Genomic DNA, 17,288 nt, shown 5'->3' on the forward strand with positions numbered 1-17,288 from the left:
CTAGACTTTTTTTTTCTAAGTTAGCAGTGCCTCCAGTTTCTGGAAGATTTTTTTTTCCTTCTATCAGCATCTATGTTGATGAAAACACACCAATGGAACAGTTTTGTTAATTTTCAAGATGTATAGTCCACCCAAAAAACTTAGTTTAGGAGATTTAAGACCTCAGCTACATAGAAACTATCCAATATGTCCATTTTATGCATGAATTCATGGAGCTCCTAAGCGGCCCATTCTTTCACAAATGTTTGTAAAATCATTTTGCATGTCTGAGTGCTTGATTTGATACACCTGTGCCCAGTGATTAGAACACCTGATTCTGATCATTTGGATTGCTGAGCAAATCATTTTAGTAATACAGTGTATATAGGAATCATTTCTGCATGTTTTGCAGCTAAAATTTCAGTTACTTCTGTTAGATCTAGTTCACATTCAGCCTGAGCAGACAGAGTTAGCGACAGGGTGAGGATTCTGGTGTAGTTTGTGTGGTTAAGGCTTGCAAGGCTGGACCTCAGGGGGTCTTTCCTAAGCACAGCAAGAGTGCCATCACCACCCTGTCTGTGGGCTGTAAAGCTAGCAGACTGGAGGTCCAGGTTTAAAAGGAGCAACTGTGTCCAACAGTAAGGGAGGCAGGTCTGATAGCAGTGGGTTACGCAAACCTTTTATATAGCAATTTGAAACATATTTGATACAAGTATTTTTGAGACCCCTATCCCATTATCATGATTCATACTTTCCCTAAAAAAGAATAGTTTAACTTTGTCTTAGTTTTCTGCCTTGTAGTTCATCATTCTTCCACTGGGGGCACTAGAAAGGCTTTTGCTGCATATTAAAAAATGTCTGCCTCCATAAAATCTAAAAAATACTTTCGCTGGGAAAATGTTTAGTGAATTTTCAAAACTTTATAGGAATATTAACTCATTTAGTGTTTTTTTTTTAAATTACTACTAGCTGTATTAAAAGAAAACGTTTTATGATCATTAATTCTTTATTAAAGAGTCAAAATATGTTAAAAATGTGTAAATAAAGTCAATCAATGAGTCTTTCTGTTAATAAGGTGATTTAATTTTTTGGAGCACTAATGTCTATGTTTTTGCATCTTAAATTCCCATAAGCTTACCAAATCTAACATAATTGTTTATAATTGAAGTACCATTGAAAAATAATGTAGTTTTTTTCTTGCTTTCTTCCCTGAAAGGCTTTAAAAAACATCTTATTTTGGAAAAGTTTGAATTTTCTGTCAATTCTTTGAGGTATTGGGCTTTACTGAGTCAACAAGTTCCTGCAACAAACCAAAATCCTCAAAAGAAGAATATTTCAAATAAAATCTTTTTAAATGTTTGCTAACCACCTGACTTTTGGAGATCTTTTTTGTGAAAATAGAGAAGACAAATAAAGGCAACAATTTAGTGTTTAAAATGATGATGATTCTATTGGCTCTATTTATTATTATTATTATTTGTAGAGTTCTAGCAATTGTCTCCTCCTTTCATGGATTTTGAAAAATAAACGTGTGAGAACTAAGCCCCATGATGTTTTCTTTCCTCATAATCCCAGTCTAGAGGTGGTCTGGAACAGGAAGTGGAACGCAGAAACCCCTTTTTTCTACTTTTCTGGAGCTGAATTTTTTTGTTTTTTCATACAGGTTTTCCTGATCTGAGTTCTTGCTGAGCATTTTCATTCAAGGATATGGACAGACCAGTGTCAAAACCCAGAGCAATTTGTAACCAGGGATTAGTGGGAACAGGCAATGGATTTATAAGACCAACTGGGAGCTGTAAAGAAGACCTCCCTCGAGCACAGACAGATCACAAAAAACTGTATATTAATGATTTGCGTTTGTCAATCTTTTTAATGTGACTTATCCTCCAATCATGTATGCTCCAAGTTGTAATCAATGATTAATCATTGTTTAAAAAATATAGTAATAAAAACAAATCTCTTCTGTACCCGTTTTTGTCTTATTTTTAACAAACATTTGGTTATTACAACTATTTACTCCCTAAAATGTTAAGAATGTTGCTGATTTCCTCAGATTTTTTTTTTTATTTTTTTTTGTAATGTAGTAAAATTGCAGTTATGTTACAAATGTATTTATTTATTCATCCATGCATCATGTCTAAACACATTTAGTCCAATGCAAAGTCACAGTCATTCTGGAGTTCACCCAGCTTTTGTTGATCAAAGTGAAGTGAGGTGAATTATTTTAAAACAGTATGACAATATTTTGAAAGATCTTTAGTGTTAATTTCAACTATCTGCAACAAAAATAGAACTGACAAAACGTTACACTTTCATGATCTATTAATATGATTAAATGTTCATGTTATTTAACTTGTAGTAGATTGGATTTGTTTTTTTTATATATATTGTTTTATATATATTTTTAATTGAACATTTTTTCAAAAACGATTTATATATTTCTTTTCCCTGCTGCTGATTTATTTTTTTAAATGTTTGGACTACGCTAATTTTGTCATTCCAACTTTTTTTCAAGCTAATTTTTCCCAACTGAAAGTTCAACAAGCACCAGCAATAACCCAATCAAACATAATTACTGTTTTTTCTTTTTTCTAAACGACCCCACTCCCTATTTGATGCAGGATTGCACCAACTGTGGTCCTCGCTCTATTTTTGGTCTCACGTGTGTTGTTTCAGGGGAAATCTAGCTGATTGCCCTATAAGGTACCATGGGATTTACATAAGAACATCCCATGGGTGAGCTGGTTAATGGTTTAGCTCCTTGACAACCAGCAACAGTCCTTGTTGGGGCATCCTCTGGAAAGATAAACACCTCTCTCCTCTCTAGGTGCTTTGCTCCTTTGCCACTATAATATTACTTAAGTGTTCAGCCAAATGTGTGATGTCATGTCACAGCACATTGTAATGAGCAGTAACATCTGTAGCAAATAAAAAAATAATACAAGATGTGCTGGGTGAATATATATTAATTCTTATTTTTTGTAATTGATTATAATTATAGATATTAGTAAGTAGAAATATATATATTTTTAAATATTAAAACAGAAAAACCTATAGACAGAAATCTGATATTTTAATGGCTATTTTCTCTATAAAATGTGCCCTTAAACAAAGCTGCATGTTTTTTAAACTCTTTCCCCTGGTCCATATGAGTCTTGACAAAAATGTTTCTTAAAAAACCCTTAAATATATATTATTTCCATGTACTGCAGATTCCTTTGACCCAGCTCCTCTTCCATTAATGTGATTTTGCTGCCCTCTAGTGGATGTTTTTATTACCATCACAATTCACTGTACTTAAAACCTCTTGTACTTACTGATATTGACAAACAACAAACCTCCTGTCTTTAATTTCTGCTATAAAATGGGTTGATGGATGGAAAGAATCAGATATTTTCTACATTTTATGTTGACATCATTAGGTGACTTCCCCATGAAGATTCTCTGTGGTGGCTTTTTGGATCTTGGCCCTCCACTGCTCCACCCCAAGACAATGGTCCGTTGGTTATCAACAGTCACAATGTTGAGGACTACCAAATGATCTATAATGAATTGGTGGATGAAAGGCTGAGGTTTGAATGTATTAGAAGTCAAATTTTCAGTCTCAGCATCACATATTAAAAAAACTACTCAGACACTTGTAAACGTCTGTTTCTTTTCGGCTTGTTTGACAAGACATTGGCGTCCTTATTTAATCTGCTTAGGACACCAAATCAAAATGAAGTCTTCTAGTTGACTTTATCCTGTGCAGTTCTTAGCTTTTAGTTGAAGCTTTGCTGTGCAGTCACTAAAGGTGAAGAGGGTAAGCTACAAATCATAGGAAGCCCTGCCCACACCAAGACAAACAGGTGTAATCAAAACTCTTAAGAGCGAAACAAACCAACAGAAGCTAGGAAAAAGAAATGGTTCACCTTAAAAAAAACTAATCAGGAACAAGGGAAAAAAAATCTGTTTTTGTTTTTATTTATTTATTTATTTATTTTGGTTGTCAAAGGTTCTCTACATGGCCTCAGCATTTAATTATTTTCAGGATGTAGATATATGTTAAGGCTTAATATTTAAATTTATTATTTAAATATAACTATATTTTACAGTTAGATTTCATAGTTATGTATGTAAAATATATTAAGAATATTTAGATTCCTCAGTTTTAAAATCTAAAATTATTATAAAATACACCGTATACAAAAATGAAGAAACCATTCATTAAACATTATAGACATTGTCATAACACCAAATGCAAAAAATAAAGGAAATAAAGATTTTGTTTTTATCTGAATACAATTTTTTTTGTTTTTGTTTTGTATGAAAACAACGAAAGTCTATTATTTAGGGAACCCTGGGGATTAAATTAAGAAATAATAATGAATTGTTTTCTCAAATTAATCATTTGTGGCCATAAATTCATCTTTTGTGTGTACAAAGTAGCATTTTTGGCAACAAATTAGCATGTTTAGGATACAGAGTTGCCTTTTGTGAATATAAATTACTATTTTATGGGAACAAATTAGCATTTTGTGGCCATGAAATGCTCATTTGAGCTCAAAAAGTGATACAATAATAATTTTGGCCCAAAAGAATGTTAATTTAAGCACACATTTAGATTTGGGCCCACAAAATGCTGCTAAAATGCTTATTTGTGATTAAATACTAAAATGTGGTCATAAAATGCAAATTTGTTTACTCAAAATAGAAATTCGTGACCATATGAATGTATATATTTTTTTATATAATGTCTAGTTCTTCGTATTTATTATTTGTAAAATACATTTTATTATTTTTTGCGATACAACATCAGACACATATGAGCAAAGCGCAAATCTCGCGAGAGTACAGGGAAAGGTCAAAGTTGACTAGCCATGTGCAGATTCTTCAAACAGTAGCTGCTGAAATATTACTGTCGGCTGAGTATGCGTATTGTGCTTGTTTTCCCTCGAACAGTTATATTACATTAATTACATGTAGATCGTTTTTTGTGCAGCCACTCTCTTTCTGATGTTGGGATAAAACCCGGCGTGTTAGTTAGCTGTTGCTCTTTGCGGGAACTTGTTCAGCTTCGTTGATGGATTAGGTCGCTCGTCATGTCCCCTGGTCCCATTTTTGATTGTTTAGCTTGACATGCTTAAAGTCCGAATACTGTTCAGTGCCTTGATTGACTGCAGACAGACTCTAGACCGGAACGGTAAGCTAGCTGACAAACACAAACTTAGTTTTACAGCTGTCTACATGTGACTTCCGGTATTCCCAAATGACCAGATGTCTCATTATCGCAAGTGCTAAATATATTTCAGGTTTCACTAAAAACCGCTTGAGATGAATTTACGGTAAATATTTTGAATTAATAATTTCCCCTTCTTCTGATAGGTGCTCTTTTTAAGTTTATGTGCACAATGAGTGAAGCTCCTACAGACCAGCAGACAGCTAAGCTGCTGAAAAGGACCAACGAGCAGAGTGGAGAGTCTGCAGAAGGAGACAACAAAAGACTTAAAGTTGATCAAGAACAAACAGAAAATGAAAGGAAATATCCAAAGAAAAAAGTGGCTTTACTCCTTGCTTACTCTGGGAAGGGATATTACGGGATGCAGGTATATCCTTGAGTCACCTACGATTCTTAGAGTATTTGAGGCTTTTGCTCCAGTTTGCTTACAGCTAGAAATCCTCTTTTCTCAGAGAAACCCTGGAAACTCCCAGTTCAGGACCATCGAAGATGACCTGGTTTCTGCTCTCGTCAAATCTGGTTGCATTCCTGGTAACCATGGTGATGAGATGAAGAAAATGTCCTTTCAGAGATGTGCCAGGACAGACAAGGTGTTACTGTTTTTACAGACATGCACAATAAAGCAGTTTGTTTATTTGGCATATTTTTCCACATTTTTTGTCTTAAGTGTTTAGACCCTTTTTACTTTTACATTTATGCTGTTGTTTTCTAGGGCGTGTCTGCTGCGGGACAAGTGGTTTCCCTTAAATTGTGGCTGATTGAAGACATTGTTGAAAAAATTAATGAACATTTGCCACCACAGATCAGGGTACTTGGTAAGATACTAAATCAGGAAACTTTTTGAAATATTATTTATGTGTGTGTACAAAAAAAAGAAAAAAAAGTAAGTAAATAATGTACGTTTACATCCTTAGGGCTTAAACGTGTGACCCAGGGTTTCAACTCCAAAAACAACTGTGATGCTCGAACCTACTCCTATATGCTTCCGACTGTGGCCTTTTCTCCGAAGGACTACGACGCAGGAAATGTGTCATCCTTTCGCCTGGAAACAGAGACTCTTCAGAGGGTGAACCGGCTTTTTTCCCTTTACAAAGGCACTCATAACTTCCACAACTTCACCTCCCAGAAAGCTCCAAACGACCCGAGTGCCCGCCGCTACATCACCGAGATGTCCTGCGGAGAACCTTTCATCCGCAACGACCACGAGTTTGCTGTGATAAATGTGCGAGGTCAGAGCTTCATGCTGCACCAAATCCGGAAGATGATCGGCTTGGTGATTGCAGTGATCAAGGGCTATGCGCAGGAGAAGGTGATAGAGAGGAGCTGGAAGGAGGAAAAGGTAGATGTCCCGAAAGCTCCAGGACTCGGTCTGGTTCTTGAAATGGTTCACTTTGACCGTTACAACAAGCGCTTCGGAGGGGACGGCTTACACGAGCGTCTGGAGTGGGATCACGAGGCGGACGCGATCAAAGCCTTTAAGGAAGCTTATATCTACCCCACAATTGTTGAGACCGAGATTGAGGAGGGCTCCATGGTCAGCTGGATGTCCACACTCCCAATCCATGACTTCGAAGCCACAGCTGCCGAAACACGCAACAGTAATGATCAAAAACAGGTACCTTTCGATTATTTGTTTTATTTAAATTTTGATCATATTCAGCCATAACAATGTTTTTTTTTTCTTGCAGCTCATTGAAGAGGAGGGAAACAACTCTGATTAGGACAGAAAAGAAACAAAAACTCAACAAATAATTTTTTTCCTGTTTTGTTTATATTTTATTTTGTGTGAATAAAACGTATTCATTTTTTATAGTTATGAGAGAAAAAGAATCAGATTTTGGTTGTGTATTGAATTGAGATTAAGAAAGGAAACAAAATAAAAAAAAATGTTTAATAAATTTGATGTTTTTTGAGTAATATTTACACATTTTTTTGGCTTTGGAAAGCAGATTGTCAATTTAGAGCTGATAAAACTGTTTTCAAAATCTGTTTATTTACAGTACATTTTATACTACTTAGTTTGATAAAGTATGTTGTGGTTTTACAATCAATTTTATGTATGTTTACATGAAAAAAATCTAACACTAACAAAAAAGTAAGTTAAATCAAAAATCTTTGAAAGATATTTTCCAACTTTTCAGAGGTACGTGAACGTCACAGAAAAATGACGCGTTCAAGAATATGTGAAAATAGTATAATGTTAAATTTGAGCCAGGAAAACCTTTATCTTTATTCATTGTATTTAACGTAGATGTACATTTTTTATCGTAGTCCATATTATTAACTATTGGATAAATATTTTAATTAATTGTGTAAAAAATTATAGGATAGCATACATTGTACATAAAATGTATCGCAAGTGTTCCGGAGTTCCTCGAACGCACCAATCTTAGTAAAACCAACATGGCGCCTTCCAAAAAGCGCAACGTGAATCCGCGAAATACATCAGAAAGAGGCTCTAAAGCAGCCAAAGTCGACCTGGAGAGTGTCGTGGATCGCATACTGGAAAGCAGAAAACACGCGAACGACGTTTTTGACATCCTCGAGTCTCTGCAGGTATCGTTTTTAATCGGGTAACACATTTGTCTCTCGCGGGATTCACGGGACACACGCTGTTCCTGTACGGTTAGCATCTGTGTGCGCGTGCCTGAACTGTGAATGTCTGTCAACAGTCAGAAAAAGAGAGGGATGTTGTCAGTGCCGTGGACGCGTGCTGCAGGCTGTTTTCCACCTTGTTGGAGAGGAAAGATCTGTTTGTGGGGAAACTTCCTGCAGAAGATGAAGCTTTGAGTGGTAAGTGTCACGTGATGTGTGGAGAAATAACCCGGATGAGGTTATTGCTGCACATGTAACTATTGCAAATCTGGATGTCATGGCCTCAAAAAGATGTTCCTTGCACACTTGATTATTTAATGAGACAGTCCCACATTCCACTAAAGACTAAAAGAGCCATTTGGGTCAGTATATTACTGATCAAAACCCGCAAAATTCAACTTTAATGTTTAGTAAAATAAACTAGTTCTGTTTAAATGGTTATTCTTTTTTTATTACCAGCAAAAATAGGAAAGATTGTCGCACCAAGTTTTGTAAACATCAAATGTATAAAATGTGCACAATTGATTTGTAAGCTGAGCTAATAAAACCTTTTATAATTGAACTATTATTGATAGTTTTTCATAAATTTTGAAGAAATTTACTTTAAGACGTTTGTCTCTGATCAGCAACTACACTGTCGTGCTGCAGAAAGTAAGAATAAGTGATTTCAAGATTATTCAAATAATCTGACATGTTTAAAATCTAATTGACTAAAGCAAATGAATCAAAACTACAAACCCATTATTTATTTAAATTGTTTTCATTTTTCTTTAAAGCCAAAGAGCCACAGTGGAGGCCTAAAGAGACCTCTCCACTAAAGCGAAACATTACAAAGTAAATGTGAAAACCCACTTTATTTCCTAAAGTAGCATTAACAGTGGAGCTGTTTATTAAAATAATGTTGCATTTTATAGTACAAGTGTCAAATTTGTCATGAATCCACCTTCATATCCCCTCTTTCAGAAAAGCACATCAACAACGAAAAAAAAAAAAATCAACGGCTTTATAATGTAATACAGATATTATAGCATTCTGTAGTTACCCCTCAAAATATCCATCATGCATGAACATCCCATATTGTCAATATTTTTATAACAAATTAGTCTATGGCCGCCATCTTTACAAATGGTTTCCATTTTTGATGTTTGTCATTTCTGAAAGAGGGAATCCCAAAGTACATCCATGACAAAATTGTACCACAAAATGCAAGACTTATCTGATATATCAACCTAACCAGCTCCACTGTGAAGATGTTACATTAAATGAAAATTTCTGTTCAATCATTGAGTAGATATCGTATTTTGATTACAGATAGTGTATTTTTAGCATCATATTGTACAGATCTGTAAAACAAGAACTTTAGAGAATGTAACTACCCATAATGTAATCAAGAACATTTTAGATTTTGGTTCAAATCAGCTTTTTTTTTGTCCGAGTAAGCAGCTAATTTCTTTGTCTCCAGGAGAGTACAGCGCTGAGGACAAGTGTCGGATCTTCATGCGACATCGCTACAACGCCTGTGTGGAGATCCTGCTGGAGCATCTAAACCACGAAGAGTTTGGAGTCAAAGTGAGTTTGAAAAGTGACGTCTTTGTTTCATTACATACATGATCGTCAGCTGCTCCTGAGCTGTCTCTGGTTCAATCGTAAAACGACGTTCACTGGTGCAAAAATGCCGAAGTGGCCCAAAACTCTTGTGTTGTTGTTTAGGAAAGTGCCTTGTGCTGCTTAATGAAGTTTGCAGCCAGACAAGGTCAGCATCCTCTAGAAGACTTGGACTGGAGTGAACATCACAGCTTTCCATGGGAGCTAATGCTGGTAGGAGCTAAACGTTTTTGTGCAGAAACATTAACATGTATTTATTCTGTCTGCACTGCTAACCCTTTCCTCTGCATTCAGGCGGTGGTGGAGAACCTCACGTCTAAGAGCACCGACAACACTCTGCTGATCTCCAGGTTCCAGGAGTTCCTGGAGATGGATGACGTTCGCTACTACGTCATGAGCGCCCTGCGGGAGTCTGTGGGGAAAGTCATGGACAAAAACAAAGGGGTATGACCTCATCGCTGTAGCTTTTACATAAAAATAGATTTTGTGTTGCTGAATACGGCAACTTACTGCCCTGCAGACCGTACTTCCTGTGTATCAGAACAACGTCTTCACCCTGATGTCCAGCATAAATATGCCGAGTCAGCAGTCGGAGTTGACCAACTTTATGGTCAAGCAGGAAGGTCAGTTCTTACATTTTTTTAATCTCAAAAAGTGATGTTTATATGACGCTTTCCTATTTTTTTTCTAGCTAAACTGGAGAATTGGAAAGCTGCAAAACTCAATGTAAGTGAAATATTTCTTAAATGTAATTTATACTCATTTAGTTATTTGAGCCGGAGCACCTTCTGTTACAGGAGCACAAGCGAGCGTTTGAGAAGATGTGGCTCAGCTTCCTCAAGTATAAGGTAAAGCTGTAAACTGTAAAAACATCTTTTCTTGTTTTTCGTTGTCCCTCACAGTCTCATAGATGCTCTATCTTTGTGTCCTAGTTGCCAAGCAACATTTATAAGAAACTCTTGGTGATCCTCCATGACTCTATTTTGCCGCACATGAGCAAACCCACTCTGATGATCGACTTTTTGACCGCTGCCTATGAAGTCGGTGAGTTTTCTGTCTTCAAGCTGATGGGAGTTTTTCAAGATGAAACACAATTTAGATACAACTTTCTATGTATCTGAAATATTCTCCAGTTAAAAGAACTCATTTTAAATAAAACAACTAATACAAAATTTCCATTTCACTGCAGTAGTATCATTTAAATAAAAATCAACAAATTATACTCCAAATGACCCTCATCTGCAGAGGAGGCGGGCCTCTGACATAAAAGGGCTCTGATTGGTCGACGATGTGAAGGCTGCATATAGGTCTTAATTTGAGTCTTTAAACACTTCAAGCTGCCAAAAGTTTGTTTTAAAATGCGTACAAGCATTTATTTTAACAGTTTATTGCAATTTACGCCATTTTTTTTTTTTGCAATATGCGATTGCTTAAAATCGAGGTACATTTGGGATTTATAGTGCAGGATTACTGTATACTAAGTGTATACATTTAGTTTAAACGTAATGCTTCATAAGGAAAGCAGGAAAAGCTAAAACTTTCCATCCATCCTTCCTTCTTCAAAACCTGAAACCCTTTCAAGAGTCACATGGATGCTGGAGCCTATCCCATCTAAAGCTGGGTGAAGGTGGCGTACACCAAGAAGACTTCACAAATCTATTGAACTTTGTTTTATAAAATTAGTTTTTAATAAGTCCTAACAATTCATCAATTTGTCAGAAATGTTCTTGGTTTTTATATGTTGTCAAGATGTTTTCTTTATTTTCAATAGTTTTCTTTCTGAGTTGCTATTTGCATATTGATGTGCCGATAGCTTCTTAATTAGATTTCTCCTTTAGAAATCTAAAATTGTGTGTAAAAACCAAATCTGCTGCATTACTCCAGGTCTGTTTGTGCGTTTGGTGTGTTTTCATCGTGGTAATGTTTCAGAATGGGTGTGTAGCTAGTTCTCTGCTGTCAGAGCTGCCTTGTTTAAGGTAGTATTAACTGTGTTTGTCATTGAGCAGGCGGCGCCATCAGTCTGCTGGCCCTTAACGGCCTGTTTGTCCTCATTCATCAGCACAACCTGTGAGTCTCGCAGCAAAATTCACTCACCGTCATTGTTTGTGTTATTTAAATAGCAGACTAGAGCTAAAATATATATTTATATTTTGCATTTCTTTACTTAAAGGGATTATCCAGATTTCTATAAAAAACTGTACAATCTTCTGGAGCCGACAGTTTTCCACGTGAAGTACAGAGCGCGCTTTTTCCATCTCGCTAATTTGTTTCTCAGCTCCAGGTAAGTTACGTTCACTTGATGTGCTCCCTACAATAAAATCATTTTTTATTTTAAGAAGTGGTTTTATTGGTGTGTTTTTGCTTCTTTCCAGTCATCTGCCGCTCTACCTGGTGGCCGCATTCGCCAAACGCCTGGCTCGTCTGGCTCTCACGGCTCCGCCCACGGGCCTCCTCATAGTGCTGCCCTTCATCTACAACCTGATCCGACGCCACCCGTCCTGCAGGGTCCTCCTTCACAAGCCCAGCACAGAGGACGGTGGGAGGCGTCTCCACGTCCTCCACATGTTTAAATTCGGTTTAGAATAGCGTTTAACTGATGGTTGTTTCTGTTCAGAGCCTGTTGAGGATCCGTATTTGATGGATGAGGAGGACCCTGCTCAGTGCCGAGCCTTAGAGAGCAGCTTGTGGGAAATAAAGGTGTGTTTGCAGCAGCTTCTGGTAAAATTCTTAGCCTCCGTTTTTATATTAGAAATGATTTTTAGTAGGGCTTTTTTTATCCTCTCAAATCAATTTGTTTCATTTAAATGTTAAGTTACATGGTTTACACATTTAGACACATTTGTTTAGAAATACATTAATAATCTACTATATATTTAGAATATATTCATATTAATCTGACACAGTTAACATACTGTAAAATGTATTAATGAAACAATAATGAGGTTGTTAATATACAGTGTTACATGGATTCTCAAACAGAGAAACTCCAATAATTGTTCCGTCTCTCCTGGAGGGCGTTTCAGTTTGCCCACTAGGTGGCGATCACGCTATAGCATTACACCTTATTCTAGAAGAAGAAGAAAGAATGACTAAAAAACAATGCTTTAGATCACAAATGGTCACTTTAAAAAATGTTTTCTTTAAAGACTTTGGAAAATTCATGTCTGTGAGTTTATAAAGATGCTTAATTTAGTCAGCAATTTATGTTTAGGTCGACCGAGCGTTAGCATTAGCCAACCTATGGGAAATCCCATTAAACGTTAGCATCAAGCTAGCAGAGTTTAGCGTTATGCGTTAGATCAGGGGTGGCCAACCCTGGTCCTCAGGAGCCTCAACCCTGCCTGTTTTCTAGTTCTCCCTGACCAGCTTCCTGCTGATTAGTTGACGTAAATGATTCCACATCCTGATTGACTGAACACACCTGATTTCAATTGTCAGCATCAATCAGTCCAGGGAGAGCTGGAAAACAGGCAGGGTTGAGGCTCTTGAGGACCAGGGTTGGCCACCCCTGCGTTAGATCGATCTCTAATTTTATGGATCGATTAGATTGACTCAGATCAATTAATTGATTTTATCAACCCAGCCCAAGTTGAAACATGTTTGTGTAGCATTTTTCTGATGGAGGACACGTATAAAGAAAATTCAGCTAAAAATTGTATTTCAGAATATTTCTTTATCCCATTTGTTGTGAATCAGGAGCAGATGAAAAAATACTGTTTGACAAAGATTGTAGTTGTGATGTAGAAGCCACACACTTCCTGCTCTGCTCCATTCTGATGCATCCACTTGCAGACAAACAGATCCACGTGTCTTGGTATCTAATTCAAAACTATGGCTGGACTGCTCCAGTATTGCTCTCTATTTTTGTTGCATCAGAAATGCAGTGAGGCAGTAAGCTAGTGGGAAAGAGTGTAAACAAAGGCATGATGGGAAGTGATTGGAGTTTCATTTACATTGAGGGTCTCAGAAGATAAAAACTTGTGTTTCATGTTCTTAAGTATGTCTGAGCTCATGAGTTTATTGTGAGGATCAGAATTCTTTACTGTTTCCTGTCACTTTTTTATGGTGGTGTGTGTCAGACCATCCAAAATAAAAAGTCTTGTAGTGAATATTTTCAGTTAAGATATTAGATGTTTATGTGTGTTACAGACACTACAGAAGCACTACCATCCAGATGTGGTCAAAGCTGCCATGATGATCAACACGCCCTTATCAGAGCAGGAGGAGGACATCAGTGAAGTGCTGGAGTTAACAACGTATGAGGTGGGGACGTTTTCATTTCCTTCGTTTGTAACACTTTTGTACATAAAACAAACTATTATTAATATATTTGTCTTGTTTACAGTTGATGGAGAGAGATTTGAAGCAGCCTCAGGACAAGAAGAGCATCCCCCTGGAGTTTGAAACCGCCACACAGCTCCTGAAAGGAGGCGGCGATGTGTTAGCACATCACTTCTGTCTGCTTGCAGATGAATAAAAATGGGTAGCTGGATTCAGACTAAAAAATAGTTTTATGCCTTTTTAAGTTTGACTGCAGCTAATGTTTTTGTGCTTCATCAAAAATACAAAAACATTTTTTTATCTTTGAATTTTTGTTCTTCTTTTTAAAGGCAGTTTTTTTTAAATAAAGCAATACATTGAAACAAAACAAAACAGTCTTTTCTTGTTTCACAATTCACAGGATTTTTGTGTTATTGGCATTTGTTCAAACTGGTGGGACAAGGGTAGAACAGCGTATACTTGCATCCAAAGAACACCATACATACTGTAAAGCATGGGGGTGGAAACATCATGCTTTGCGCTGGTTTTCAGTAACCTGGGTAAAGGAAAGATTGAATGGGGTCAGGTATCGTCAGATTTTGCGTGAAAACCTCCTTCCATCAGCAAGGACATTGAAGATGAAACCTTAGAGAGGTTTGGGAGTCGGGCGGGCTTTGATGAACCGCCAGGAAGTCCGTGATCCACCTGTACGGTGAGTCAGCCACTTCCTGCTGCGCCTATGCTTTGAGGAAATGAATCCTTACAGCTTTTTGAGTGGTAAACGTCTTATAAATATGTGTAATATTTATTATTAAGTGCAGTGTTAACTAATTTCTAATCTAAGTATTGAGTGTTAACACATAAACAATTTTTGATGCTTTGTTACACTTATTTTTTATTTTAATCCAGTTTCGTAGACCTTTCTGTGATCAGGTGAAAGCTTGGTCATAAATCCCTTATTTATTTATTTTTTGCCGCTCACTCTTCATCCTCTTGTTAAGTGCACCATATGGCCTCACAGCCTGCATCGCTGCGTACCAGAGCGCAGCGACAGAAAACTCTGAATCATTACTGAGTTCTTCGTCAGAAAGAGCAAATATCATCACGCAGGAGCATATCTGGGAAATGTGTCAACAATCGGCCACACCTTTCTCCCCCTGCATCCATGAGGACCTTTTATTTCAACCTTTATCCATGCTTTTTATAAGCTTTGAGTGTTCGAGATTTACAGTTTTTGTATTTAGAGGAACGGATTGATAAAGTGAGAGACGACAGGACCAAAGACTTCTGCTTAAAGAAACTGGAAACTATCTGTTTGTAGGGTAAGTGCAGCTGGTTCACATTTTAACTTTATTAATTAAACGGAAAATTAACTTTTTTAGCAGGTCACAAATTTAAAATGCAGTCACAGTAGTTTTTGTGCAATTTATGCAAAAATTTGGAGCAATATAGAAAAATAGATATTTTCTAAAATTCACATTTTGTGTTCTACATTCATTTTAAGACTCTTTTTTCCAGTTCTAAAAACCTGTTAAAATCACAAATCTTTTTAAAATATTCTGACAAGCCTTTGCACAAAAAGTAGACTTGAAGTTTATTTTATTACAAACTCTTGAGTATAAGTATACTATTATGTTTAGAGTAGAAAGTAACTTTTTAAGTTTCCAATCTACAGATAATATATAGAAAGGAAGGGGCGGAGCTTTGAGAGATTCTAATTTTTGAGCCAATTTTAGTGTCATTATTGAGAAAGATTAAGAGACGATCAATACTAGCTTCTTTGAGGATTGTGACTTAAAATGAAAATAACATTAAATTAACATTACATAAAATTAAATTAATTTCAATAGGTTTTAATTTGCAACTTTAAGTTAACTGCCTCACTTTTAATACACCTAGTTTTTGCTAAAGAAACACATATGATGAATTCTTCAAAAATTTTTTGATTCTAAATAGAAATTGAATTTTAAAATTAAAATAATAAAAAAAACATTGTTGGTCTGACCCCTCTTAAATAATGCTTTAATATGAATCAGAAGTAAAGTGGACCCATTCTCAGGATCAGTCAGAGGGTTGACAGCAACATAGAAAATGACGCTGGTGCAGATCTCTTGTCGCCGGGTAAACATGTGATAGAGGCGCTTCAGCATCCCAGAGGATTCACAGAGATCTTGGATGGTTGTGGCCATTTTTGTTTGGGACTCCTGAGGATTTGTTGTCATGCTTTCTGTGGCTCCTCCCTGCTAAGAGGAAACGGAACAAGGTGAGTCAGCACTGAAAAAATCTGGCTAAATCAACAACAAATCTGTTTTCTTTTTTTTAAATAAAGGGTAATTTTAAAAGCATCTAAAAATATGTGTTTTCTTTATAATCTGGGATTGTTAACTTAAAAATGTGTTGGAATTTTTCATTCAGAAGAACTGAAATCATAGGATGTTTTATGACGCAGTACGCATCGTTGACCTTCTTAACTTTAAATGTGCCGCTGATCTCTGCTGGAGACTGTAAGTACAGAGTTGCTGTCTGTACTTACAGGTCAGGTCAAGGTAGATGGGGATTTACTGCCTGCTGATAAAGGCCAATGCTTTTTTCCAATGCCCCCCCTGTCACCATGTTGCTGTGATAAAGTAATCCCCTCTTACATAACTGAGAGGAGCACTCTTTGCCTCATGACAGACATCCATCCACATGCCTGCAAGGAAAGCCTTGGAGAAGTGATGATAAAAGTTCATCATTCTGAGCTGAATGCATTTATTACACAATTGAATATTGTGACGGTTGTTTGTGGGGACATTGTTCACATGCAAAATAATAGGAGTAGAAAGTTAAATGTAATCTTCCCTGAAAGTTTATTTTTAAATTGACCCTAGAGGCTCAAGTAACTTTACCTCCATTTACATTTGTATGATACAGAGCCCTTAACATTATGCAAAAAAAAAAAAAAAAAAAGTTTCCTTAAATTAGCATTTTGTCCATCCAGTAAAAATGACTAAAAACTTTCAAAGTAAACAGTGTTTTGTGTAATTCCTTCAGTAATCTTTTTTTTATTTTGTAGACCTTTTTTCTTTAACTTTCATTTTGCTTTTTTAATATTTTTTTAAACAAAATTGTCTCATTCTACAGAGCTCTGGACATAACATAAAAAAGATGTTCCCCCAAATTAGCATTTTGTGAGCACAAGATCCTAATGATCAGAAGGTTCTAATTTGAGTGCAGCTAAAGAAAATTTGAGGGAACAAGATTCTAATTTGTGTGCACATAATGCTAACTTGTGCACACAAGATACTAACTTCTGTGCACAAGATTCTAATTTGTGTGCACAACTCAACTCAACTTTGTTTGTAAAGTATTTTCAAAAAGTAAACAGCTAAAGCAAAGTGCTGTGTGAAAAAAAAATAAAGGCAACAACACACATACACACAAAACAAGATTGTGCATCAAAACCTAATTTGAGGGAACAAGATACTAACTTGCATCTGCAAAATGCTAACCTATGCTCAAAAAATTCTTATTTGTATACATAAAATGCTAACTCATGCACAAAAATACAAATTTGTGTGCATAAAATGCTAACTCATGCACAAAAAATACAAATTTGTGTGCATAAAATGCTAACTCATGCACAAAAAAT

The 17,288-nt window shown here is 36.2% G+C and overlaps 3 protein-coding genes across 3 annotated transcripts in view; all 3 read left to right on the forward strand.

The window, feature by feature from the left end:
• Nucleotides 1–4,793: 4,793 nt before the first annotated feature.
• On the forward strand, nt 4,794–7,088 carry pus1 (pseudouridine synthase 1). The gene is made up of 6 exons (XM_024257806.2): nt 4,794–5,161; nt 5,344–5,564; nt 5,650–5,787; nt 5,910–6,012; nt 6,112–6,812; nt 6,886–7,088. The coding sequence occupies exons 1-6, from the start codon at nt 5,098–5,100 to the stop codon at nt 6,916–6,918; spliced, it is 1,260 nt and encodes a 419-aa protein (XP_024113574.1). The 5' UTR covers nt 4,794–5,097; the 3' UTR covers nt 6,919–7,088.
• Nucleotides 7,089–7,553: 465 nt separating this feature from the next.
• On the forward strand, nt 7,554–13,951 carry noc4l (nucleolar complex associated 4 homolog). The gene is made up of 15 exons (XM_024257746.2): nt 7,554–7,753; nt 7,870–7,990; nt 9,255–9,361; nt 9,503–9,610; nt 9,692–9,841; nt 9,918–10,020; nt 10,089–10,123; nt 10,195–10,245; nt 10,330–10,441; nt 11,404–11,464; nt 11,568–11,678; nt 11,770–11,933; nt 12,012–12,094; nt 13,547–13,660; nt 13,743–13,951. The coding sequence occupies exons 1-15, from the start codon at nt 7,601–7,603 to the stop codon at nt 13,872–13,874; spliced, it is 1,605 nt and encodes a 534-aa protein (XP_024113514.1). The 5' UTR covers nt 7,554–7,600; the 3' UTR covers nt 13,875–13,951.
• A 603-nt stretch (nt 13,952–14,554) lies between these two features.
• Nucleotides 14,555–17,288, forward strand: part of LOC112163390 (RIMS-binding protein 2) — an 83,600-nt gene continuing 80,866 nt past the window's right edge. Inside the window, exon 1 of the mRNA XM_036214618.1 lies at nt 14,555–14,979. The gene's annotated coding sequence lies outside the window, so the exon portion shown is untranslated. The remainder of the gene's footprint in view (nt 14,980–17,288) is intronic.

Source organism: Oryzias melastigma, linkage group LG12 (assembly GCF_002922805.2).
Source record: "Oryzias melastigma strain HK-1 linkage group LG12, ASM292280v2, whole genome shotgun sequence".
NCBI classification, from domain to species: Eukaryota; Metazoa; Chordata; class Actinopteri; order Beloniformes; family Adrianichthyidae; genus Oryzias; species Oryzias melastigma.

What these genes read in the sequence shown, in the direction of transcription:
- pus1 (XM_024257806.2), top strand. Translation starts at nt 5,098, where the DNA reads ATGCTTAAAGTCCGAATACTGTTCAGTGCCTTGATTGACTGCAGACAG. An exon ending in ACAGACTCTAGACCGGAACG is followed by an intron (nt 5,162 to 5,343) that starts GTAAGCTAGCTG and finishes TTCTTCTGATAG; the next exon opens with GTGCTCTTTTTAAGTTTATG. An exon ending in GATGTGCCAGGACAGACAAG is followed by an intron (nt 5,788 to 5,909) that starts GTGTTACTGTTT and finishes GTTGTTTTCTAG; the next exon opens with GGCGTGTCTGCTGCGGGACA.
- noc4l (XM_024257746.2), top strand. Translation starts at nt 7,601, where the DNA reads ATGGCGCCTTCCAAAAAGCGCAACGTGAATCCGCGAAATACATCAGAA. An exon ending in ACATCCTCGAGTCTCTGCAG is followed by an intron (nt 7,754 to 7,869) that starts GTATCGTTTTTA and finishes GTCTGTCAACAG; the next exon opens with TCAGAAAAAGAGAGGGATGT. An exon ending in CTTTATGGTCAAGCAGGAAG is followed by an intron (nt 10,021 to 10,088) that starts GTCAGTTCTTAC and finishes TTTTTTTTCTAG; the next exon opens with CTAAACTGGAGAATTGGAAA.